We start from the raw sequence: 25,148 nt of genomic DNA, 5'->3' as shown, positions 1-25,148 counted from the left end.
ACAGAGTTTAGGTAGCTACTCTGCACTGTGTTGGTATATGGCATTAGAGAACATAAAGAAGGAATCATATCCTTAAACCTAGTTACAGCGCTTTCTGAAAGACTTCTAGTGTAATGAAACTTATTCCCCACTGCTGGGTAGTCCATCAGAGTAAATGTAAATATTATTAAGAAATGATCAGACAGAAGGGAGTTTTCAGGGAATACTGTTAAGTCTTCTATTTCCATACCATAAGTCAGAACAAGATCTAAGATATGATTAAAGTGGTGGGTGGACTCATTTACTTTTTGAGCAAAGCCAATAGAGTCTAATAATAGATTAAATGCAGTGTTGAGGCTGTCATTCTCAGCATCTGTGTGGATGTTAAAATCGCCCACTATAATTATCTTATCTGAGCTAAGCACTAAGTCAGACAAAAGGTCTGAAAATTCACAGAGAAACTCACAGTAACGACCAGGTGGACGATAGATAATAACAAATAAAACTGGCTTTTGGGACTTCCAATTTGGATGGACAAGACTAAGAGTCAAGCTTTCAAATGAATTAAAGCTCTGTCTGGGTTTTTGATTAATTAATAAGCTGGAATGGAAGATTGCTGCTAATCCTCCGCCCCGGCCCATGCTACGAGCATTCTGACAGTTAGTGTGACTCGGGGGTGTTGACTCATTTAAACTAACATATTCATCCTGCTGTAACCAGGTTTCTGTAAGGCAGAATAAATCAATATGTTGATCAATTATTATATCATTTACCAACAGGGACTTAGAAGAGAGAGACCTAATGTTTAATAGACCACATTTAACTGTTTTAGTCTGTGGTGCAGTTGAAGGTGCTATATTATTTTTTCTTTTTGAATTTTTATGCAGGCACCGTCTCTACGGGGATGGGGTAATGAGGGGATGGCAGGGGGAGAGAAGCTGCAGAGAGGTGTGTAAGACTACAACTCTGCTTCCTGGTCCCAACCCTGGATAGTCACGGTTTGGAGGATTTAAGAAAATTGGCCAGATTTCTAGAAATGAGAGCTGCTCCATCCAAAGTGGGATGGATGCCGTCTCTCCTAACAAGACCAGGTTTTCCCCAGAAGCTTTGCCAATTATCTATGAAGCCCACCTCATTTTTTGGACACCACTCAGACAGCCAGCAATTCAAGGAGAACATGCGGCTAAACATGTCACTCCCGGTCTGATTGGGGAGGGGCCCAGAGAAAACTACAGAGTCCGACATTGTTTTTGCAAAGTTACACACCGATTTAATGTTAATTTTAGTGACCTCCGATTGGCGTAACCGGGTGTCATTACTGCCGACGTGAATTACAATCTTACCAAATTTATGCTTAGCCTTAGCCAGCAGTTTCAAATTTCCTTCAATGTCGCCTGCTCTGGCCCCCGGAAGACAATTGAGTATGCTGGTGTTGCTAACTTCACATTTTGCAAAACAGAGTCGCCAATAACCAGAGTTTGATCCTCGGCGGGTGTGTCGTCGAGTGGGGAAAAACGGTTAGAAATGTGAACGGGTTGGCGGTGTACACGGGGCTTCTGTTTAGGGCTACGCTTCCTCCTCACAGGCACCCAGTCAGCCTGCTTTCCCGGCTGCTCGGGATCTGCCAGGGGGTAACTAACGGCGGCTAAGCTACCTTGGTCCGCACCGACTACAGGGGCCTGGCTAGCTGTAGAATTTTCCACGGTGCGGAGCCGAGTCTCCAATTCGCCCAGCCTGGCCTCCAAAGCTACGAATAAGCTACACTTATTACAAGTACCATTACTGCTAAAGGAGGCCGAGGAATAACTAAACATTTCACACCCAGAGCAGAAAAGTGCGGGAGAGACAGGAGAAGCCGCCATGCTAAATCAGCTAAGAGCTAGTAGCTACGCTAAGCTAGCGGATTCCTAAAAACACGCAAACTTACAGAAAAAAACAAAAACAAAAACATGCAAACAATGGAATTGGATTAGAATGGGAATAACCCCCTTGTGTTTGATTTGCGGATGTTAATGCTGGATTACGGTCACAAAAAGGAGCTTTAACGGCAAAGTGGTAAAACACGGTTATTCTCTAAATGGCACAGGGAATAAAGCATGAACACATTTATTGAAATTTATTTAATACTTTGTATAAAAGCCTTTTTTGGTAATGACAGCTTCAAGTTGTCTCCTGTATAGAGAAACTAGTCAAATGCATTGCTCAGGTGTGATTTTAACCCATTCTTCTACACAGTCTGCAAATGTTAAAGGTTCTGTGGACCTTTTCTATGAACTCTGATCTTTAGTTCTTTCTATAGATTATCTATTGGATTCAGGTCAGGTGATTTGGCTGGATTATTCTAGCAAGTTTAGTTTCGTTCTCTGAAACCAACTGAAAATTTCATTTTGGGAACTCTCAATTTTGAGATTGAGTTTGGGATCATTGTCTTGCTGAAATGCCCACCCTCGTTCCATCTTCATCATCCTGATAGTTGACAGCAGATTTTTTTTTTTTTTTTTGAATCAAGAATATCACTGTAATTTTTTCCATTTATCCTTCCTTCAATTAAAGTTTACCAGACGTTTGCCAGTGCCAGATACTGAAAAACAGCCCCACACCATGATGCTCCCACCTCCAAACTTCACTGTTGCTATGTTGTTTTGGGTAATGTCCAGTGCCATTTATGGTGCGTATTATGGCATCCAAAGAGTCCAACTTTGGTCTCATCTGACCAGACTATATTCTCCCAGTATTTTACAGGCATGTCTAAATGTTGTGCCCAAGAACTCAGTTATCAATAGCATCCTGGCCCTGCAGGTCTTCTTTGCACCCAATGTTTATTTTCATAAAGTGTTGGCTGAATGAACTTGATCACTCTGTTCTGTGGGACATCCTGAGAATTTGTGGGAACCCCATGAACTAGCTGGACAAAATATCCAGCCTGTGCACAGACAGAGGATGCTGTATGAAGTGGAAGCAGAGTTTCTGATTTCTATCCAGTGCTCTGAATGTCAAAGTTCCTTCTAAAAACACTCAATAAGTGTTTGGGAACTGAGGACACTATTTGTTTAAGCTTTGTACATGGAATTCTTTCCCATTCTTGCTTGGTGTACGACTTTAGTTGTTCAACAGCCCAGGGTCTCTGTTGTCATATGTTGTGCTTCATAATGTGCCAAACGTTTTCAATGGGTGACAGGTCTGGACTGCAGGCAGGCCAGTCTAGTACCCGCACTCTTTTACTACAAAGCCACGCTGTTGTAACGTGCAGAATGTGGCTTGGCATTGTCTTGCTGAAATAATCAGGGACGTCCCTGAAAAAGACGTTGCTTGGATGGCAGCATGTGTTGCTCCAAAACCTGGATGCACCTTTCAGCATTGATGGTGCCATCACAGATGTGTAAGTTGTTTTCTGAAGTGTTCCTGAGCCCATGCAGTAAGATCCTTTACACAATGATGTCGGTTTTTAATGCAGTGCCACCTGAGGGATCGAAGGTCACGGGCATTCAATGTTGGTTTTTGGCCTTGACGCTTATGTGTAGAATGTTCTCCAGATTCTCTGAATCTTTTGATTATATTATGGACTGTAGATGATGGAATCACTAAATTTCTTGCAATTGAACCTTGAGAAATATTGTTCTTAAACTGTTGGACTTTTTTTTCATGCAGTTGTTCATAAAGTGGTGATCCTCGCCCCATCTTTGCTTGTATACAGCTGAGCCTTTTGGTGATGCTCCTTTTATACCCAATCATGAGACTCACAATTAGTGTCCTCAGTTCCCAAACGCTTATTGAGTGTTGTGAGAAGGAAAGGTGATGTAACACAGTGGTAAACATACTACTGTCCCAGCTTTTTTGAAATGTGTTGCTGGCATCCATTTCAAAATGAGCAAATATTTGCACAAAAACAATAAAGTTTATCAGTTTGAACATTAAATAGCTTGTCTTTGTGGTGTATTCAATTAATATAGGTTGAAGAGGATTTGCAAATTATTGTATTGTGTTTTTATTTACATTTTACACAACGTCCCAACTTCATTGGAATTGGGGTTGTATATAGAAAATGTTTTAGATCTTTGAGTTCTGCTCATGAAAAATGGGTGCAAAAACAAAAGTGAAGTATTTATGTTTTTGTTCAGTGTATATATTCCTGTACATTCATGAAAGGCTCACATCGGGTGATATCAGCCAACTGATATATTGGTTGCGTTTGCGTTACCTTTTCTGCTAGAACACAGTGAGCTCGAGGCAACATGTTTTGTGGCTTACACTGGTGCCATTGTTGTTTGGGTCAGTAAATATCAGGGGGTTTTGTGTGTGTGTGCGCGTGTATGGTCCACATGATTTTGAACAACAAATCTCAATGTTTCAAAAAAATCTCACAAATTTACAACTAGTCTTAACACCTGTTTAAATTTTGCAATTTGATCTGCTGATGTCATATTTCATAATTTTATTTTGTACGCAAACTACAGAGTAAAGAGAATCATGTCACAAATTAATTCAAAAACAGTAGCGTTTCTCACAGAGGCAGGCTGCTGCAATCAGGCGGACAGCATCATATGGAGGGTGGCAGGTGGGGTAGAAAGCCTCCACTACGTATGTGGCAAAGGTGAGTGAAATCACAGCCTGGCTGGCGGGTTCTATCAGGAGGATGGACGTCCACAGGCGGATGAAAGCCAAAAAACCACCAAAAGACTCCAGGATGTAGGTGTAGCTGGCACCAGACTTGGCGAAGGTAGTGCCGAGTTCAGCATAGCACAGGGCCCCAAACACGGAGAAAACCCCTCCAAGAACCCAAATGATCAACGACAGGCCGTAGGAAGCGCTGTACATCAGCACCCCCTTGGATGAGATGAAAATCCCAGAGCCGATCATGTTGCCGACAATGAGGCAGATCCCGTTGATGAGGGAGATTTCTCTCTTCATCTGCATTTTGTCTTTCCCATCATCACTTGGAGCCTGTGAGTCACTGTCACATGGCGCTTGTGATCTTGGGCACATTTTCTGTGATATGGTCCCCAACTTCTGCTTTATTTCTCCCATTGTTCCTGCAGTGCCAAAGAATAAATTAAATTAAATTACACAATGAAATCAGGCAGCACTGGTACCTGACGGCAGACACGCTGCACGGCTTCACACCACTAACAGGAAAAAACACGAAAGTGTCCCTTCAAAGTCAGTTAATAACATGGCTACATAACCTGCGCCAGTCAACGTTCAGTATTACAAGTTAAACCTGCGCCTCAAAGGCTTCTTCACGTAACCAAAGTTAAAATCAGTTTCTCTCAGTTGTCCACTTTTTATGGCTCCAAAACTGAATATACACAATCTGGTAAAGGTAAGAAATCAAAGTGTGCTTACCTTATCTTCAAAAAGTTCAGGAGGTGTTTGTGTGACAGTAGCGTGTGTCGTGTTGGATAATAGGTGCTGCTCTCTGAAGCACGTCTGGGCGGCAACAAGAAGCTCGACGTTGCAACTCCTGCAGCCCAACACAACAACGGCTGTTTTTCCCAGCACCATGTGCGCTGTACTCTCGTGTTCAGATCCTTTGCTATTTTCAGCAGGCACATTTCTTTGCCGCCGTAACAACATGATGCACGACAGAACTGATTCTGGGTCAGCATGTACCGTCAGCACGCTAATAGACATGCAATATGCTGCAAATCAAAGAACATCTAAACAGCCCAGTGGCTCAGAGTACTTGTCATTGTTGGCATGTTGACATACCATTCAGCAGCTTTATATGGATACAAGCTAACTGCATAGTCAAAGTGAGAAGTTTTTTTTGGGGGGTGGGGGGTGTTCAAATCATTGGTGAACAACAATCAAATGTCTCACAATGTAAAGGTGATAAAAGGAAAATAACAGAAGTAAACAGAGGACCATTGCAGCTTGGCAGAGGTATGCACTCAGAGTACTCTTCTAGTTTGTTTCGACACCTTTGACATGGACTCACGAAATGTATTGAAACGGAAACAAAGTTGTAAAAGCAAGAAAGCACGGGGATTTTCCAAGAAGTGGGCTCAGCCTCGGCCAGTATGAAACGTGAACTCTGAGTTGGGTTAACCTGACCTCTCGGTTCCACAGCACCACTCAGTCAACTCAGTTGCATAAACAAGCCGACCTATAAAGAGATCATCAACCAAGCATCAAAACCACTGTAGCAAGGTGAAGTCCGGATTGAAAAGATGTTCCTGCTAGCTTGGCTAGTGGGGAATTCTCCTTTGGCTGACTCGGTAGAGTCTTGGTCTCGAGTGCAAGCAATTCGGTGTTTGACAAAAATAAGTCATCCAGTCACACCATGATGGTTTCAATACTCGGCTGATGACCTCTTCATAGGTCGGCTTGTCAGAAGGCGCTATGGCATGATTTTGATATCAGACGTTTGGCACTGAAGCACAGAGAAAACACTGAGGTGTGGAGATACTTAGTAATTCTAGCAGGTCAGAGTAATTTTTCATCTTGGTTTTGTTTTTGTATTAAAAGCTTGTAGATTAATAATTTAAAAATTACACACTTATTAACAAGCCAATGGTAATAGCTTTGATTCAAGCCCATTTTTAGCACCCTGGAGTTGTTGTTGTCCATGGGGTCGCCACAGCAGATACAGCCAGATCCCCACTGACATTTGGCACAAGTTTTACGCAGGATGCCCTTCCTGTTTTACGCAGGATGCCCTTCCTGACGCAACTCCAGTGTAACCCGGAGAAACACACACAGCCGCTGGTGTTCCAAAGAGGTCTCCCATCCAAGTACTAACCAGGCCCCGCACTGCTTAGCTTCTGAGATCTGACGAGATCAGGCTTACATAGAGCAGCAATAATTACCCCAGGCTGCTTAGCACCCTGGAGTAATTATTCTAAATTCAAATGGGTAGCTTTTTTAATGTCTATGACTTGTTAAATCATTTTGCACAAAGTTTTAGAAAATAGCATGTGTGTGTTCCCGGACATGTCCAGAGAGCTGGCGGACAGGAGGAAGAGTTTCACTGTGGTGAAGCGCAAACTGCAGCAGCACCATGTGAAGTACACACTTGTATTCCCAGCGATGCTGAGAGTGAAGTGGAAGGCGAGGAATATGAGCTTCACTTCTGCGGTAGCAGCGGAAAAGTTTTTCGAAAAGGATGAGGATGACAGCATGACAGCGACAGATTAGATGCACCGGAAGCCACACACATGCCGTGATGAATATGTCGGAGGAGGAGCAGACCCAGACCACGGTCACCAAGGAGGAAGAGAGCGGCGCCTTTCACAGACCGGATAAGGTTTTGATCTAGGTTTGACTGGTTCTGGTTCACGTGTTCTGAAGCTATGGTGCAGAACGATTTGCAATTTGTTGTCAGAATTGCAAGAACGATTTGCAATTTGTTGTCAGAATTGCAATGTTAGAAATGTTCCTTTTCCATGTTAAGGTTTCTCTTTTTTTTTTTTTTTTGACTGGTGGCACACTATGGGGTGGGATTTGTATGTAATACATCTGGGATTACAGGTTACATATTATCATATTTATTCCAGCAATGACTGGAAAATGCATTAAAATAATGTCCTGGAATATTAATGGAAGTGGAAATCCTGCAAAGAGGCGTAAAGTATGGGCTTATCTAAAATCAAATCAGGCAGACATAGTATTCTTACAAGAGACTCATTTGAACAAAGGGGAAGAGTCTAAATTTAAAACAGGATGGGCTGGTCATATATTTCATAGCTCATATTCAAGTGCTCGCAATGGAGTCATGATCCTAATTAGAAGAAATATTCACTTTAAAGTGGTTAAAGAGTTCAAGGACACAGAGGGAAGAGTCATATGTGTTCAGGCATTGATAGAGGGCATAATGATGACATTGTGCAATATCTATGCACCAAATAAGGAGGATCCCCAATTTTTCCATGATGTAAATAGAATTTTGGGGGAGATGGAGGGACAAATTATACTAGCTGGGGATTTTAACGAAGTTTTGGACCCCTGCCTTGACCGAAGTAAATACTATAATGTGCCGCTTAGTAATAAGGGCAGAGAGGCAGTTTTCATGATGACAGAGGATATGGGTTTGACAGATGCATGGAGGTTCATTAATCCATGTAAAAAAGAGTATACATTTTACTCTCATTGTCACAAGTCATTTTCGAGATTGGATATGTTTTTGGTTTCAAACTCCCTACTAAATTGTGTAGCAAGTTGCTCCATTAAAACTATTGCACTCACTGACCATGCAGCTGTGGAACTCTGTCTGGAACTGGGAGTCGAGGAGAGGAGGGGCTCTAGATGGAGAATGAACATCTCACTATTTCAGGACAAGTGTTTTAAGGCGGCGCTAGGTGAGGACCTCAAACACTTTTTGAAACAAATACAGGTAGTACAAAATATACCGACAGTGTGTGGGAGGCGTCAAAAGCTTACGTTAGGGGGAAGCTGATAGCACATGGCTCAAAAAAGAAAAAAGAAAGCCTGCACAGAATTAAAGAATTGGAAAAAGAAATCAAAATAAAGGAAATTAAACTAGCTGAACAATATACTGAACCACTCTATTGTGAAATTTGTGAATTGAAATTTCAATTGAATGAAATTTACAATAAAAAAGTAGCGTACTCTTTGTTACGCTTGAAAACCACATTCTATGAAGGGGGAGAAAAGACTGGTAAAATATTGGCAAGACAAGTTAAGAAGCAAGATTTTTCCAACGCTATCCCTGCCATTAAAAGGGAAAGCAATTTCGCCACATTGGTCTCTGAAATAAACAAGGTATTTCAAGATTATTATAGAAAACTATATACATCCACAGTTTCTGGCACTGCGAGTCAAATAGAGCGCTGAACTTTTCCTCTCCAGACTTACTTTACCCAAATTGCTTCAGGAACATGTGGACCTGCTAGAGGGCTCAATAACTGAAGAAGAAATTAGAAAAGCAATTTCTCTAATGAAAACGGGGAAGTCGCCAGGTTATGACGGCCTCCCTGCGGAGTATTATAAAATGTATACTGATACTCTTGTACCTGTGTTACAAAAAGTGTATAAGGAGGCCTTTGAGAGGGGACAGATACCTGCTACATTTAATGAGGCATTGATATCTCTGATACCAAAGAAGGATAAGGATAATACAGAACCATCAAACTATAGGCCGATTAGTTTGCTGAATACAGACTGTAAAATTCTCACTAAGGTACTGGCTTCACGTCTACAACGAGTTCTAGGCACCATCATACATCAAAATCAGACAGGCTTTATGAAATCTTGATCTCCTTCGGACAACATCCGTAAATTACTGCACTTGATATGGTTAAGCCAGTCAAAAAATTTACCTATAGCAGCCTTCTCCCTGGATGCGGAGAAGGCTTTTGACAAAGTTGAATGGGCCTTTCTCTTTTCGGCTTTGTCAAAGTTCGGCTTTGGGCCATGTTTTATAAATTGGGTGAAATTATTGTATAAGGAACCAAAGGCTGCAGTAATATCCAATGGTACTACCTCATCCTTCTTTGAATTATCACGTGGGGCCCGCCAAGGCTGCTCACTGAGCCCCCGCTTGTTCCTCATATTTATAGAAACTTTAGCTGTGAGCATTAGAGCAAATGAGAATATTAAGGGTGTGTTTTGTGGGCAAGAGGAAAACAAGTTGCTTCTCTACACTGATGATATTTTAGCTATCATCGCTGAACCTCTTTCTTCCTTACCGTATCTGATGAGCACCATAGAGTCTTTCTCAAGGGTATCGGGATATACAGTTAATTGGGACAAGTCCAAGGCAATGCCTTTGTCTTTCGTCTGTCACCCATACATGGTAGAGAGATTCAAATTCAAATGGGTACCAAAGGGAATGAAGTATTTGGGAATCAAACTCTGCCAAAATATGGAGGACATGCCTCAGTTTAACTTTGATCCAGTGTTGCTAAAAATTAGGACAAATTTAGAAAAATGGGAAAAACTACCAATTTCACTCTGGGGTAAGATTAATATAATTAAAATTATATCCCCTCAGATCAACTACCTATTAATGATGCTGCCCATTGTAATACCATTTACTATCTTTAAACAGTATGAAAACTTAAACAGTTTTTATGGGAGGGTAAAAAAGCCAGAATTAAAATGACCAAACTGTATGCACCAAGGGAGAAAGGTGGCCTGGGACTGCCTGACCCAGTTTTATACTACTTATCATTTGAAATGGTCAAACTAGTGAAATACTGGGAGCAGACTGGGGGAGGACTAGATTGGTTGAAGTTGGAAGCTGATATCTGCACTCCTTTCGAGCCAAAACATAAATTATCGCAAAAAAAAAAAAAAAAAAAAAAATGACTCCACAAACCCAGTTCTTATACATTCTGGTCAGGTTTGGTTGAAAGTACATAAAATAATTAAACAATCCCATTCTGTTCAAAAATATGCATCACTTTGGAACAATCCTTCTATTTGTATTGATAAGAAACCTGTGTTTTGGGGAAACTGGCATTCCTGTGGCATTCATACCATCGGAGATTTATACAGAGATGGGCATTTCATGTCCTATGCAGAACTTGTTCGCAATTTTAAACTGGAAGGGAAGGAAAATTTTTGTAAATATCTACAAATGAGACATTGTGTGACATCCAAGAGGGTGGTGAGAATCTTATTCTAAATTTTATTAAGTTGCCACGGGAACGTCACACTGCCTCTCAATTCTACATGTTGCTGAATAATGATAGAAGTGGTGATTCTTCAAATATCAAAATGCTATGGCAGAGGGATCTTGACATGGAAATCTCACAAGATAAATGGTTGGATATCATGTCAAAAAAATGGTAAATATGTGAAGGAAGCCAGAAGTAAATGCATACAGTATAAAATTTTAAAAAGGTACTATCACACTCCGTCTAGGCTACATAGCATGAAATTTATGCCTGATAATCTTTGTTGGAAATGTAAAATTGAAGTTGGGACGTTTATACATTGCTTTTGGGAATGTTCTTCTGTTTCTCCATTTTGGACTAAAATCATTGCTATTCTGAAAAGGTGGTGCAGATCTGAGGTGCCTTTAACACCAGAACTGTGTTTACTAGGAAACAGGTCGCAAGTTCCCAACATCCCCAAGGTTGCTTTCTCTGTGCTCATGGTTGGACTTGTAACAGCATCAAGAATAATTTTGAGACATTGGAGGACTGCCACTCATCCCAAATTGAAAGATTGGTTAACAGCAATGGCAGAAACTGCTTCTTATGAGACTATGCTTAACAGACTGACAGACAACACAGAGGACAAGGACACAGATTGGGACAACTTTTGGAATCATTTAAAATCGCAGGACACTACAGGTAACATTTAAATAGTAATAGGACTTCAGGTAAAGGTCAGGAACTTCATGTATTCATGCATGAGATTAAAATTCAATGATGTTATAAACCTGTCCCATGTAACACTATGAAATAGGGGAGGGACATGTGCCAGCCAATTTTTTAATTTTAATTTTTTTTTTTTTTCATTATCATTTTTTTATATCCTGTACATTGTTTGGGTATTTCTGCTAAGTTAAAAATCAATAAAAACTTAAATTACAAAAAAAGAGAAAATAGCATGTGTTATAGCCCACTTTAGTGAATCAAATTTGAAGATATACCGTAAAACATTTACATGTCTAGGCTTGGCATGTGATGATGACACAAATGGGAGTTTGCATGTTCTCTCCGTGTTTGTGTGGGTTCCCTCCAGTCGCTTCCAAAGACATGTAGTTTGGGTGGATTGGAAACTTTAAATTGTCCGTAGGTGTGCATGTTAGTCTGTATGTGGCCCTGCGACAGCATCCTGTCCAGGGTATATTCAAAATGTATGTATGGATGACATAAAGGGGACAGTAAAATCCTTTGGTACAAAATTGGTCATGGTTTAAAAAAACAAAAACAACAAAAAAACAAAACTATTGGGCACAGACTGACAATGGTTTTAAAATAAACAGTTTGACTGTAAAACTGAAACTGCAACTGGAAATTTATTCTGACTCATGTAAAAAAAACAAAAAACAAAAAAAAACAGCAACAACAAACAAAACTTTACAAAACTAAGGCAACAAATTTCCATGGACATTTCAGAGCAGAAAAGAAGTAAAAATGAAGTTGGGTAATTTAAATGAAACAATTTGGCTACATACTGTAAATAAAAAAACTTAGAATTATGAAAGTTGAATGACAGAGTAATTTAAAAAGTATGCCTCTCTAAAATACAGTGATTTAGTCATTTTAGTCACTAAAATAAGCTTGACATTTGATGTTTAAATATGTAGTCCCTCCCTCTTTCGCCTGGCTTTTCACATTTTGCTTGGGGTCACCCACAGATGATCCGGATTTGGCATACGTTTTACACCAGATGGCTTTTCTGACCGTGCTCCAAAAAATATGCCCTTGTATAATTCAATAAAATAGAATATCTTGGTCAAAATGTTTGTGGGGATTCTCTGTCATCCAGGTCACGGTATCCAAGCAGGTTAAGACAGGTCAACTGGACTTAAATGGTAAATGGACTACATTTATATAGTGCTTTTCCATCTGCATCAGATACTCAAAGCGCTTTACACATCAATGCCTCACATTCACCCCGATGTGAAGCATTAATGTGTCTCAATGTGACTCAAGGACTCACAACTAAAAATGAAAAGCAGACAGAGTAAAAAGAGTAATAATTTTAATGAATATCTTGACAATATATATATTAAAAAAATGCCTTTTAAAAGTGATGACTACACATTGAACTTGATATGAGTCATGATACGAGTACTAAAATGGACAGCAATTTTACAAAAAAAAAAGCAGATATGTCAGATATGATGTCACAAAATATACACCTATACAAACATATAGCTCCATCCAAATTTGGAGGTGGGTAATGTTTTTTTTTTTTTTTAATGGCATGGTGTGTCAGGTTTAATCTCAGGGTCACTACAGAGAAATCAGGCTAACTGTGTAATCTACAGTAGATTAATGTGTGTGTGGGCTCCCTTTACCAAATTTAGTTGGACAAATATTTCCTCAAGGGGTGTGCATTATTCTCTCAGCAACTTACAGTGATGGTTTTCCCAGAAATTACCTGTTTTGAAGCCAAATGCCAATTACACCAAATGTTTGTCATCAACATGGCACCAAGTTATGAGCCAAAATAAAGATAACTGCAGGTGACTCTAACCAGTAACTTACTGTCATAGTTACAGTCACTCATGGTTTCTGGAAAGCTGACTCTGAAGTGAGCATATAAAAAATGTAGATTTGAACTGTTACATATCACCCGGACTTGCGTGAACAAGATGGAAACCACCCAGACACCCATGACAACTCTGAAGGACTTATACAAGTCAGCAGAGAATGTCAATGACCCAATTCAAATTGTAGTAACTTTTTTTTTTTTTTACATGAAAAACAATCCTACAATTTATTAGTGACCAGGCTTTCAAAGCAATTTGACAGCCTCATGTTTATTTTAGGTTACAGTCATTCTAATTGTGCATCCTCAGTTTTCTATCAGAACCCAAAATTTCAGAAATCAACATAGTAGTTTTGGTAGAGTTAATGACTGAAATTTTACATACCACCGTCTCCATTAATATGTTGCTAACGGCAGGAATAGGACATCTTATGTGGCCTGCGGCAAACATGACTCTGGAATTCATGTTTAATCAACATTTATGGTAGATCGGTGGATCAGAGATCGAATCCCAATCAGATCAAGCCATCAGAGCAGTAAACGTCTTTGGGCACAGACTTCTATTGCCATGCAGCATACAGGAGCAGCTTTATTCCAGAGAAAGACGCTGCACCAAAAACTGCTTCACCACGAGAAACGTTACACTGACCCCACATACATGTGAGAAAGGTGTCAAGAACAAAGGCCAGTTTCCATTTCTTAATACTTGCTTTGAGATGACGTATAATACTTTAGTTATGGAGCTTTAATCTGATGATTTGTCAACAAAATAATGATGGAATAACACAGCTGGGCACAAAACTGTCCAGTGGACAATTGTCCAGTTACATTTAGTCCATAAAAATGGGGCACCACAAACAAAGCCTGCTGTAATTCACACAGTGTTCACCTGATTTCAATAGAATTACCCATAAATTAAAGCTAAAAGTCTTTTAATGGATTATTATTTACTTCATGTGTCAACAAAATTTCATCTATGTCAAAAACAATGAGAAAAAAATAACCCAACATAGATATGGACATAGCTGTAAATTATAACATGTTCGGAAAATTAAGTTTTACCTCAATAATATGACATGTTGCAAATTAGTTTCCACAAAGTAAGAAGTTGAGACCAAACTGAGGCACAGCCAGACAAGGAATTACAGAAGCACACATCATTTCCAATGACGACACAGAATAATATTCTCATACAACACCCTCAGCAAATGATATTGATGCGTTTGACACTTTGAAATCAAAAACAGAATACAGGGGTTTTTTCTGCTGTTACAGTAAAACTATGCAGCTACCAAATGTATTTAAATAAGAAATCAAAAAACAAACATTATTCTATCATGACTTGTGGACTTTTCAGACAGTTAATGCTACAGTTACCTGTAATTACAGCACCTATTTTAAAAGTGTGAAGAAAACATTAAGGCCTTGAAAGAGGGGTTTGAAACTGGTGGTCCAGGGGCAAGATAAGGCCTTCAAGGCATTAATTTATGGCCGACACTATGATTTGTGTAGGATGAAATATGCTGTAAATAACCATTTTCACAGCTTTTCACAGCTGTCTTCTTTCAAATTCTACAGTCAGGGATTTACTTTAACTTTGGGTTTCACATCTTCACTTCAGCAATCTGAAGCTGATATGGTTCATCAGGAAATGGCCAGTGACCGCAACTGATAGTTTGGATCAACACAGGACATTCTGAGACAAAGAAGGCCAAAACCAGTGCGGTTGGACCCAGTGAGTTTGAAACCATCAATGAAACACACACACACACACACACACACACACACACACACACACACACACACACACACACACACACACACACACACACACACACACACACACACACACACACACACACAGTTACTAATCTGAGAAAGTGTTGCAGACAGGTGCATCACTGTCATTCTGGACTGGTACAGTAACTCTGTACACTCACAAATAACTAAATGAACACTGCTAAAAAACAAATGTACTCGTGCACTTGGTACAGGTTATTTGCTGGACTCTGACTCAGCATTTAAAGCCCCGCTCGAATGAGCCGAGTAGCTTTAATTGCACAGATTTACCAGTGTTGTGTTACCACTTTCGCACTGGTTGGGGAGGATTTGAAATGTGTGCCTGCTCTTCATCTGTGCTCACACGTGTTCTCAGACTCGGTGGAACAGCTGTAACTGGGGAATCCTATATGCAGTGAGTGTGAGAGGGAGTTCTGAGAATTGAGGCGACTGATGGGAAGACCAAAAGAAACTCAGGCAGATTCCTTTGGTATAATCTGGACACGCAGCTCACGGAGCGTTGTCCTAGCAACTCTTTAATAAATATAAACACAAATCGACTGAGTTCCAGTGATGTCAGCAGAACGTGCCAACACGCCAGCTGATTTCAGACTATGTACTGGGGAAAAATGAATACTAAGACACAGACAGTAACAGGGAGTCAAAACTATAAACTACTACAACAGCGTGTGTGTGTGTGTGTGTGTGTCTGTTAGGATACATCTCTTCTTCAAATCAAGTTGTTCAGCTGTTAAGGCTGAGAAATGTTCCACATACACACAATGTGTTGTATCCAGAATTACAAAAAGAGTTTGGGAAAACAGTTACAGGATGCACTTCGGGATTCTGATGTGTATTACTCTGACAATTAGTAAAATATGAAAATAGTGCAGAATAGACAGCTGTCTGAAGAGTATAGTCTTAGAAAAAGTCTAAGATTGGCCTCAGGAATTCCACACAGCTGGATAGCTGATACTATTTGCTCAGTTGTTCCCTGCAACAAACCTGACTGTGCTTCTGTTTGTATTCATTTAGTTTATGTGCTTCTGTACTAATATTTCAAACAGCTGTGAAGTCCCACTTGGTCGCTGCATTCAGATGGGAACATCTGGATGATTTATGACAGCGACAAGATGGTGTATGGTTAGACGTCTATAACAGGAATAAGCCTTATTTTACCACTGGATGATATTCAGCTTTTTAACAGTCTTACAAGTTATTTATATCAACTAAACACCAGTCACACAAAGATACTGTGCAACATAATTATTATTTAACATCAGGAGACGAAGAGGAGCGAAAACTCTGAAAAACATTCACTCAACATGAAGGGTCCATAAATAAACTGCATCATTAAATCAACGCCAACGTTCCATAATCACTGATTCAGTCAAAGTCTTCGATTCTCACCATACAAAATAAGTCTTCGGCTTTTTGACTTAAGTTAATGAGCAGAAAACTTTGAAGCTAACAGATTGTTTCAGCATCTGTACCTGTGGCTCCTCTGGCTCGAAGCCACTCCTCCATCACCTGCAGGAACCACGATAACCGTCTTGATCAAGAAGGTGAATTGTAGTGTAACGCTGGCACACTCTAATGTTGGCGCGGGCATGGAGACGGCCCAGCTGTGGGCCACTGCTACATGTACTTCTGTAAATTGCAGGACATTGACGATGAAGCTGCGCTTGGTGCAGCTGCTGTGGTAGGGGAGCCAATTTCAGCTGGGTAGGGCTGCAGACCCATCTGCTTGTTGTCGTATAGCTTGCGGACAATCAAACGGCAAAATTCCTCACCGTGCCGGTGACAGTTGTCCAAGAGGTGTCGGACCTTGGCAGTGCGTGTGGGCTCCTTCAACACCAGTTCATAATCCTCCCGCATTAGCATGGAGCGAGCCAGCAAGGCATCCAAACTCTGGTTCAGACAAGCCTCTGTCATCTGGAGCACAATATCCTCACGCCGCGTGGCGACCCACTGCACAATGGGGCCTTTTAAAGTAGGAGATGCTTGCAGTGGGGGAGACACATCCGCTGCAAAGCAGGAGTGAGAAGTTCAGACTGAGGAGGCAAAATGAGGTCAAACTATTACTGTTTTTAAGTCTACTTTAAAAATCTTTAGCCCCATTATGATGGGTTTAATTTGATATGGGGAGCTGGAGTAAAACAACTACAACTAGAGTTTTTCAGTGATTTTAGTTCCATCCGGTTGCACATTTTCTGTGATTACATATATGGACTGCGTGCATCTTCATGAATTTCATTTTAACCTTTATTAACCAAGTTACTCCCATTGAGATCGAGATCTCTTTTGCAAGACCTGGACAATTATAAAATTCCCAATTCACCTAACCTGCATGTCTTTAAATGTGTGAGGAAACCGGAGCACCCGGAGGAAACCCACACAAACACAGGGAGAACATGCAAACTCCACACAGAAAGGCCATGACCTTCTTGCTGTGAGGCAACAGCGCTAACCACTAAGCCACCGTGCTTCCAGCGAGTTGTACCTTCTGCAAAACAATCCAAAGAAATAATATCAGCATTATATTACTCCCATGTGAATAGACACGTCAGTAAATATTCCCACATATCCTGTGGAAAAGGAGTTTTCTACAATATGGAGGTGTTTCAAATAGCATTTGGAAGACAAACCGGGCAACAGCAAAGATTTAACATTCACACGTGAGATGTATTTATACAACAATCCATTTACATATTGTGGGTAAAGTCCCTGAAATCATGGAATAATTTTTTTTTGTACATGTCGAGTTACGTCAGGAAGGGCATCTGGGAAAAGTAAGTGCCAATCAACGTGTGGATCCATACTGGATCCATTGTGGCAAGTCCGAGCAAACAAGCCAAGCCAAAAAGAAACTACTGTAGAAATGTGATCAAGCTAATAAAATAATGCCCCCTCTCTGTCATACTAGTTGCTTGCTTGTCTTACATTTTGGTTTTAGTAAATCATTTGTGATGCAGTATCTGAATTACAGTGCATCCAGAAAATATTCACGTTTCAGCCTTATTCCAAAATTAAGTAAATTAGTTTTTCCCCTCAAAATTCTCCTCACCCATAATAAACACCCCATAATGACAACATGAAAAAGGTTTATTTTTCTCTCTCTCTAAATTTATTACAAATAAAATACTAAGAAATCACATGTACATAAGTATTCACACAATTTGCTCAATACTTTGATGATGTACCTGCACCTTTGGCAGCAATTACGAGGTCTGTCCATAAAGTATCGTACCTTTTTTTTTTTTTTTTTAAACTATATGGATTTGATTCATATGTTTTCACGTCAGACAAGCTTGAACCCTTGTGCGCATGCGTGAGTTTTTCCACGCCTGTCGGTGACGTCATTCGCCTGTGAGCACGCCTTGTGCAAGGAGTGGTCCCGCCCCGTCGTCAGATTTTCATTGTCTGGAAATGGCGGAATGATCTGGGGTTTTTTTCCATCAGAATTTTTTCAGAAGCTGTTAGAGACTGGCACCTGGAAACCATTCGAAAAATTTATCTGGCTTTCGGTGAAAATTTTACGGGCTTCACAGAGAATAAGGTCTGTTAGTACAGCTTTAAGGACGGCCCACAATGGCGCTCGGCGCGCCGCGCTCCGAGCCGCGACAACAGGCACAAACCACCGGATTATTTCTAAACGGATGGCTGTGTGGAGCTGGGACCGTGTGCACTTTCTCTGGTTATCACAAGAGCTGGACATCAACCATTTTCCGGCAGATTTCACTTTTAACAAGAGATTTTGTCGTGGAAAGCCACGCGGAGGCTTTGTGCGTCACGACCGATTCGCTGTTCGAGCGAGACAAAGAACGCCTCCGTTTTGGTGTGTCAGAGGACAAGTTTAGACATGCCAAGCTCTCCACAATTTCTCTTATAACTCATTCGAGTGGTAAGCATTGAAAGCCGAGATAGGCATGTCCCAACTTGTCCTCTGACACGTTGAAACGGAGGCGTTCTCTGGATGCACTGTAATTACCCGATGTCAACCTTGGTTGACTGTGTGTACTGGAGTAAATCATGAAGCAGCTGAACACAAGTGGATTGTTAATGCTCAGCACCTTAGGTTACGTCACTTTTATGGCTAAAAATAGCTCTGAATCTGTGTGCATTTTTCAGATGCTGTATGGCCAATTTTATTTTTATTAACTACATCAGGACTTGCACAAGTTAAAGATTTGGAAAAAATGATTCATACTGTGGTATATATGTTTTTAAAAGAGAGCACTGATTGGAGTGTGATATGCCCTTTAAGTTTGGGAAAATGCAATGTTTTGAGTTCATTTAGAACTCTCATGCACCCAGCGTTCCAGGCCGCGTTCCGTGTGTGCCATGGCATTCAGTTGGCTTAGTATTAATCATATTGGTATGAAATAAATGACTGGCACTTCTGGTTTTAAAATTTATCAGTGGAAGCTGAACAGTTTATGTAGATTTTTGTGGCTGGTTGTTTAAGGTAAGAATATGAGGAAACAAGGGATAATTTACTATAATAAATCTGTTCAGTAAAGTAGTGCAATCGTTTGAGGCACTTGGTGAAATATGATCACGATCAAATTCACTCCTTTGACACACACACAGCAGCAAAGGGACGTCATCCTACTGCCCCTAGGACCCTCGCCTTCTCCACATCTGATCCTTTCTTCTGCATCAAAGCCAGAAGCTCCCCAGTTCTACATCTTCAGTCACATCTTTCAGTGCTGTTTGACTTGGGAGCCGGTCACTCCCACACACATCAGGAAGTGCTGGGCGGATGTTCCTACTAGACATGGGCCGATAACCGGTTTCACGGTATACCGCGGTATCAAAAAGCCATGGTATCAAAACCACTAAACTTTTCCATTATACCGTCCCTACGGTATAAGCAGGTTATGAGAATTCTTGACAGGCAGAGTGGAGGCAGCCGCTACCACCCTTCCCCCTGGCGCGCATCTCTGTCTCTGTTTACAAACAGGCAGCTAACGTTAGCTAGCTCTGCATCATGGCTGAAAGAGGCAAAGCCTGAACTGAACTTTTCCTTCCGTCTAAAAGGACCAAGTTGGCTTTTTTGTTTTATTTTCCGCGGAATAGCCCTTCAAGCCAAAAACGGTGGCAACAAAGCACAGTAGCTATGGCCTGTGATGGACGATTCAAGATACATGCAAAGGATTACATGGAAGGAGTAAACTTTATCCCACCTTTGAAACCACTGAGAAGTACAAGCAGTGGACTCAAGTCGTGCTTGTGGTCGATGAAATTTCTCCCTCAAACATGTCAAGAAGGACAAATACATCTATTCCAAGCACTTTGTTGGTGAAGCTGGGCCAATACTGAGCATCCGGACTTCCAGACCTTATTCCAGCCACGTTTCTCCCTAAGCAAGTAAGTCATTTCCCACGAAGCAGATGCTACATGTCTAAAAGAGAGACGATCATTATGGTATTTTCTCTAAAGTTATCAGTGGTACAGAGCTCGCAGCGGTAGACATCGCGTCAGTGCATCTGAATCACATGCGCTTCATATGCAAATAGCCATAAAGTTGGTAAAGCACATTATAAAGCTATACATAATACAGTGAAACCATAAAACTGTGGTGTTTTTGCCCACGGTTATCATACTGTCCAAATCTCATATCGGCCCATGCCTAGTTCCTACAAACGCTCTGCAGCCAACTTCCACAGGGTTGCTGGCAGCTGATCACCCTGCTTCTCTGCACTCAGCTGTCAGGTCCAAGTTCCCGTCTTTTTTCTTCTCAAAGGTTGCCTCCATCCCTCCATCCCAGTGGACAGAGAGCTATGCCATGATCACTGCCCGGGCTGAAGTACATTCTTCCCAAACAGACCTACGGTGAGAGGCTTCGAGGTAAGCCCAACCATCTTTGGATGAAACTGTAATACTGCCCCTGACCATGAAGACTGTAACATAATGACTACACCAAACTGACATTTACTGATGACCTTGTCCTTCACACAAATTATTGACCTATGTCTGACTTTGCCAAGGCAATTCTGGATTCCATCTAAGTGTGTGCCACATTGACATTTGGTCCAAATGAGGCTGGGGGGGGGGGGGGGGGGGGGGGGGGTGATGGTCTAGTGGTTAAAGCGTTGGGCTTGAGACCAGAAGATCCTCAGTTCAAATCCCAGCCTGACTGGAAAATTACCAAGGGCCCTTGGACAAGGTCCTTAATCCCCTATTGCTCCCAGTGTGTAGTGAGCGCCTTGTATGGCAGCACCCTGACATCGGGGTGAATGTGAGGCATTATTTGTAAATGCAGATGAAAAAGCGCTATATAAATAAATGCAGTCCATTTACAGCTGGAGACAAAGTCAGAGTGGTGAGATTGAGATGGTTTGGATATGTGCAGAGGAGGAACCCAGGATATACAGGGAGAAGGACACTGAGGATGGAGCCACCAGGCAGGAGGAGAAGAGGGAGGCCAAAGAGAAGGTTTATGGATGTGCTGAGGGAGTACATGCAGGTGGTTGGTGTGACAGAGAAAGATACAGAGGACAGGGTGAGATGGAAACGATCTGCTGTGGCGACGCTTAACGGGAGCAGTCGAAAGAAAAAGAAGAATTTTATGGTCAACCTTCACTGACATACCAAGTCTGGTAGCAACCAGTAAAAGGACCAAAGAGGAGCAGGCAGACATGACCTTGAACCCAATGACTGCCCTTCGGCAAATTTAAAACATGGGTAATTCTAGAACCCCACCTCCGTGTGTGTGCCAATTTTGGTGCCAAATTGGAGTGAAAAAGTACAGTTTTGACCATTGACACCCATAACCTTGACCTCTACCAAAACAAATTCCTTCAGGGAAATTCTAGGGTCAACCAACATGCATGCATCATGGCTGGTGGAATTTGGACCAAGCATCTCTGAGGAATAGTGGAACACGCAAACACTTCTCAGATTATAACAGGACACTGTGAAAAACACTAAAATGCCTTTGCATGCTTTGATTAAACCAATTCTTTCCCAGATAGTAATCAATGAAACATGAAACACGTACGACTGATTGTGCATTTCTACCAACAACGTCAAGACCTGTTGTACGTTAGCCGCTCTCACCTTGTTGCTGAGGCTGTGGCTTGAGAGTGAGATTTTCCAGTCGGGTTTCACACTCATGGATGGGAATGTTCAAATCGCTCACAGGCCGTGCGCTCTGAGCGTAGCCATTTAAATTGTTGATCGGCATGGGGTCCTTGAGAGAATGGGGAGGCTCAAGCAATGACTGTGGAAGCACTTCTACATCAGAAAAGAAATGGGGGGGGGGGGGTACCATGAGACATGTCCAGTGGTAAAGCAGAATTTCATTATCAGCCATACAGCGTAAACAGTGTGCTGATCTCATGAGTGGCTTGTTGCATAAAACCACATTAACACATTTCACTCCAAAAGAGCTCAATCAGTTCAGATTCATCAAGCAACACTACAGACACCAAGCTCAATGAAATAAGATTCACAATTTATGTTATTTATATGGCACCAAAATCACAACAAAGCTGCCTCAAGGCGCTTCACATAAGTAAGGTCAAACCTTACCAACCCCTCCTGAACAAGCACACAGATGACAGTGGTAAGGAAAAACTCCCTCTGATGATAATAATGACAAAAGACATGAAAGTTCTGTTGACCCACCTCTAGAGGGAGGAGCATTGCTGCTGGTGAGGAAGCCTGGGTGAGACATATCGGCTTCCTGTGAGGAACAAGAGCCTGAGCCGGAGGTGGAGCTCTCCTGTATCAGGAAAACACAGCGACATTAAAATTTAAAACAAAAGTTTGCAGGTTAATGTGCCCCTCATCTCACCCACGACTTCATACTTCAGTACTATGAAAATGTTCAAAACTGTGAAACTGCTGTGAAAGGCAACAAGGACAGAAAGTCAGTCTGAGCTGCCACTGAGCAGCGCTCCACAGGGTGTGGCAGTGATTCCTCGCTGACTTAAACCTTTTCTTTAGGGTTTGTGTCTCAGTCCATCTTCCCATTTTTCCACTGAGCTCAGTGGATAAGGAGCTGGGCTGCGCTAGAGCTGGGTTTGAATCCTGCTCATGCTACCTGTCCATGTCCTTGGACAAGACACTTAATTGCATCATCCCAGTGGACTCAGCTGTAAATGGGTACCAGCCTCATCTGGGGAAGTAACCTGTGTCAGACTGGCGTTCCATCCTGGAGGAGTCTTAGACTGTCATCTGAGATGAGCACCAGCACCAACGGGCCTTGGAGCTGTTATAAGACTTACTTCTCCTATACTATATGCTCTGACATCATCAGGCTCACTGTATTCTTAATCTTTGGAAAAACCTCCGAATACACAACATGAACTGCAGTGAGTGGTTAGATAGATGAAATAGCCAAGTCCATAAGTGTTTGGACAAACATTTTTCCCCCCCCAACTTTGGCTCTGTGCTCCACTACAATGGAGTTTAAAAAAAAAAAAAAAAAAAAAAAAATCAAGATGTGCCTGTTGTGGAGGCTCTGTTGTGTGGGCCGCCAGAAGAGGAGGTACTGCTGGCCCACCACCAGAGGGCGCCCTGTCTGAAGTGCAGGCTTCAGGCACGAGAGGGCGCTGCCGCCACGGACACAGCCGGGGGTGACAGCTGTCACTCATTATCTCATGACAGCTGTCACCCATCTACACTTCATCATACTACTCCATAAAACCCGGACGTCATCTCCACCTCATTGCCGAGATATCATCTACCTGTGAAGGTAATTCTCTGCTAAACTGAAAACACTGACTAACAGTCTGAACTTCTTTGCAGCTGTTTTCCTGTAAGTGTTTCCTTATCTGTGGGATTGGCGTTTGGTGTAATCAGCGACGGCTTCGCTTCACACTCCAACCAGATAAGTGGTTAACAGGAGCTGCACAAGTGTGTGATTAGAGGTGGAGGTGACTTTCCACCTTCTGACTGTTTTTTGTTACTGGGTGTGCACACACCCACATCTCACTGTTTGTGCTCCTCACCAGCAGTACCAGATCCGACAGTCGGGGACGGTGATCACCTGGGAATTCGGGACTTGGCGGCTCCAGTATTCACCAGGTTCGGTGGCGGTGGAAATCGTGTGGTTCCGGCTCTTCTCAGGACAGACGTCTTCTATCCTCGAGCCTGCCCACACGTCACCTTTGTGTATTGACTGCTATCATATTCTGAGATTGTCTGTATAGTCGTTGTGCACATTCACAACATTAAATTGTTACCTTTCGGCTCATCTATTGACCGTTCATTTGCGCCCCCTGTTGTGGGTCCGTGTCACTACACTTTCCCCAACAGGCTCCCAATTTTAATTCATGAGGTCGAACAAAAATCACATGAACTATTTATAATTACAGACATTTTGTTCACAGTTCCTTAATTTTCAGAGGCCATAAGTAGCTGGACAAAGTAAATAAGAACTGTTTTGAATACAAATCATCAATTTTACAGACACTTATCTTTAGACAAGTCAGGAGATGAATATATGAACATTTCTAAGTCACTGAATAGGTCATCAACTTAATTTACATCCATTATTAAAAAACAGAAGGGTATGGCCCATCTCAAAAGCAAGTGATTGTAACTGAAATAAATTATGAGTGGAGCTGTCAATGTGACAATACTGACCGGCCAGGGAGTGTGTTGTTCCTTCAGAGCATTTAAGGATGTTTCCCTTCTTGCCGGCTCACACACTGACTGGGCGGAGCAGCACCCCGCTTCCCTTGCCAACTGAGGTGGTGGATGGCAATCACAAACAGGAAAAAGAGTCATACGGGTGAATATAATATGACGAATATTAATAAATCCCTGATCTCAAACATGGCCAAACAACTAAATGCATAATAAACATAGGAATTACGTTTTTTATGTTGCTCAATAGCACAAGCTCCACATTTAGATAATTTTGTATACTTGATTGACTTTAATAGGATTATTTTAATTAGCAACTTTTAATATAAATTTCTGCTAAAAAAAAAAAAAGGGGGGGGGCTATTTTGTGGGGTTACAACTTTCATGGAGTTTAAAGGAACTGGAACTAGATTTTCATCTATGGATTAATTATTCACTTAATGAAGCAATTTTTTCATCATCATGACCTGGGTTCAAACAGAACCTACACTTCAAAATGTTTTCTTCTCATCTTATTTGGAACTGGAAGCAGATAGCTCACTATGCCTTTTTGCTCACATACACAAAACTAAAAAGAGGAAGGATTTGTTTAGGGGAAATTATGACGTGACATTTATGGTGCAACTCAAACTGAAAGGACAGACAAGTCATTG

General features: G+C 41.5%; 2 protein-coding genes across 2 annotated transcripts in view; both read right to left on the bottom strand.

Annotated features, from left to right (window-relative positions):
• Positions 1-5,009, bottom strand: part of LOC117522413 (Y+L amino acid transporter 2-like) — a 35,176-nt gene extending 30,167 nt beyond the window's left edge. Inside the window, exon 1 of the mRNA XM_034183807.1 lies at positions 4,485-5,009. Within this exon, the coding sequence (XP_034039698.1) occupies positions 4,485-5,004 (520 nt within the window). The 5' untranslated portion in view covers positions 5,005-5,009. The remainder of the gene's footprint in view (positions 1-4,484) is intronic.
• A 9,361-nt stretch (positions 5,010-14,370) lies between these two features.
• LOC117521650 (receptor-interacting serine/threonine-protein kinase 2-like) overlaps positions 14,371-25,148 on the bottom strand; it is a 47,619-nt gene continuing 36,841 nt past the window's right edge. The window contains exons 8-11 of the mRNA XM_034182973.1: positions 24,493-24,594; positions 22,528-22,624; positions 21,958-22,134; positions 14,371-16,919 (exon numbers count right to left, since the gene is read on the bottom strand). Of these exons, the coding sequence (XP_034038864.1) occupies positions 16,531-16,919; positions 21,958-22,134; positions 22,528-22,624; positions 24,493-24,594 (765 nt within the window). The 3' untranslated portion in view covers positions 14,371-16,530. The remainder of the gene's footprint in view (positions 16,920-21,957; positions 22,135-22,527; positions 22,625-24,492; positions 24,595-25,148) is intronic.

Source organism: Thalassophryne amazonica, chromosome 12 (genome assembly GCF_902500255.1).
Source record: "Thalassophryne amazonica chromosome 12, fThaAma1.1, whole genome shotgun sequence".
Classification (NCBI taxonomy): Eukaryota; Metazoa; Chordata; class Actinopteri; order Batrachoidiformes; family Batrachoididae; genus Thalassophryne; species Thalassophryne amazonica.
This window is presented reverse-complemented; position numbering and strand designations above follow the sequence as displayed.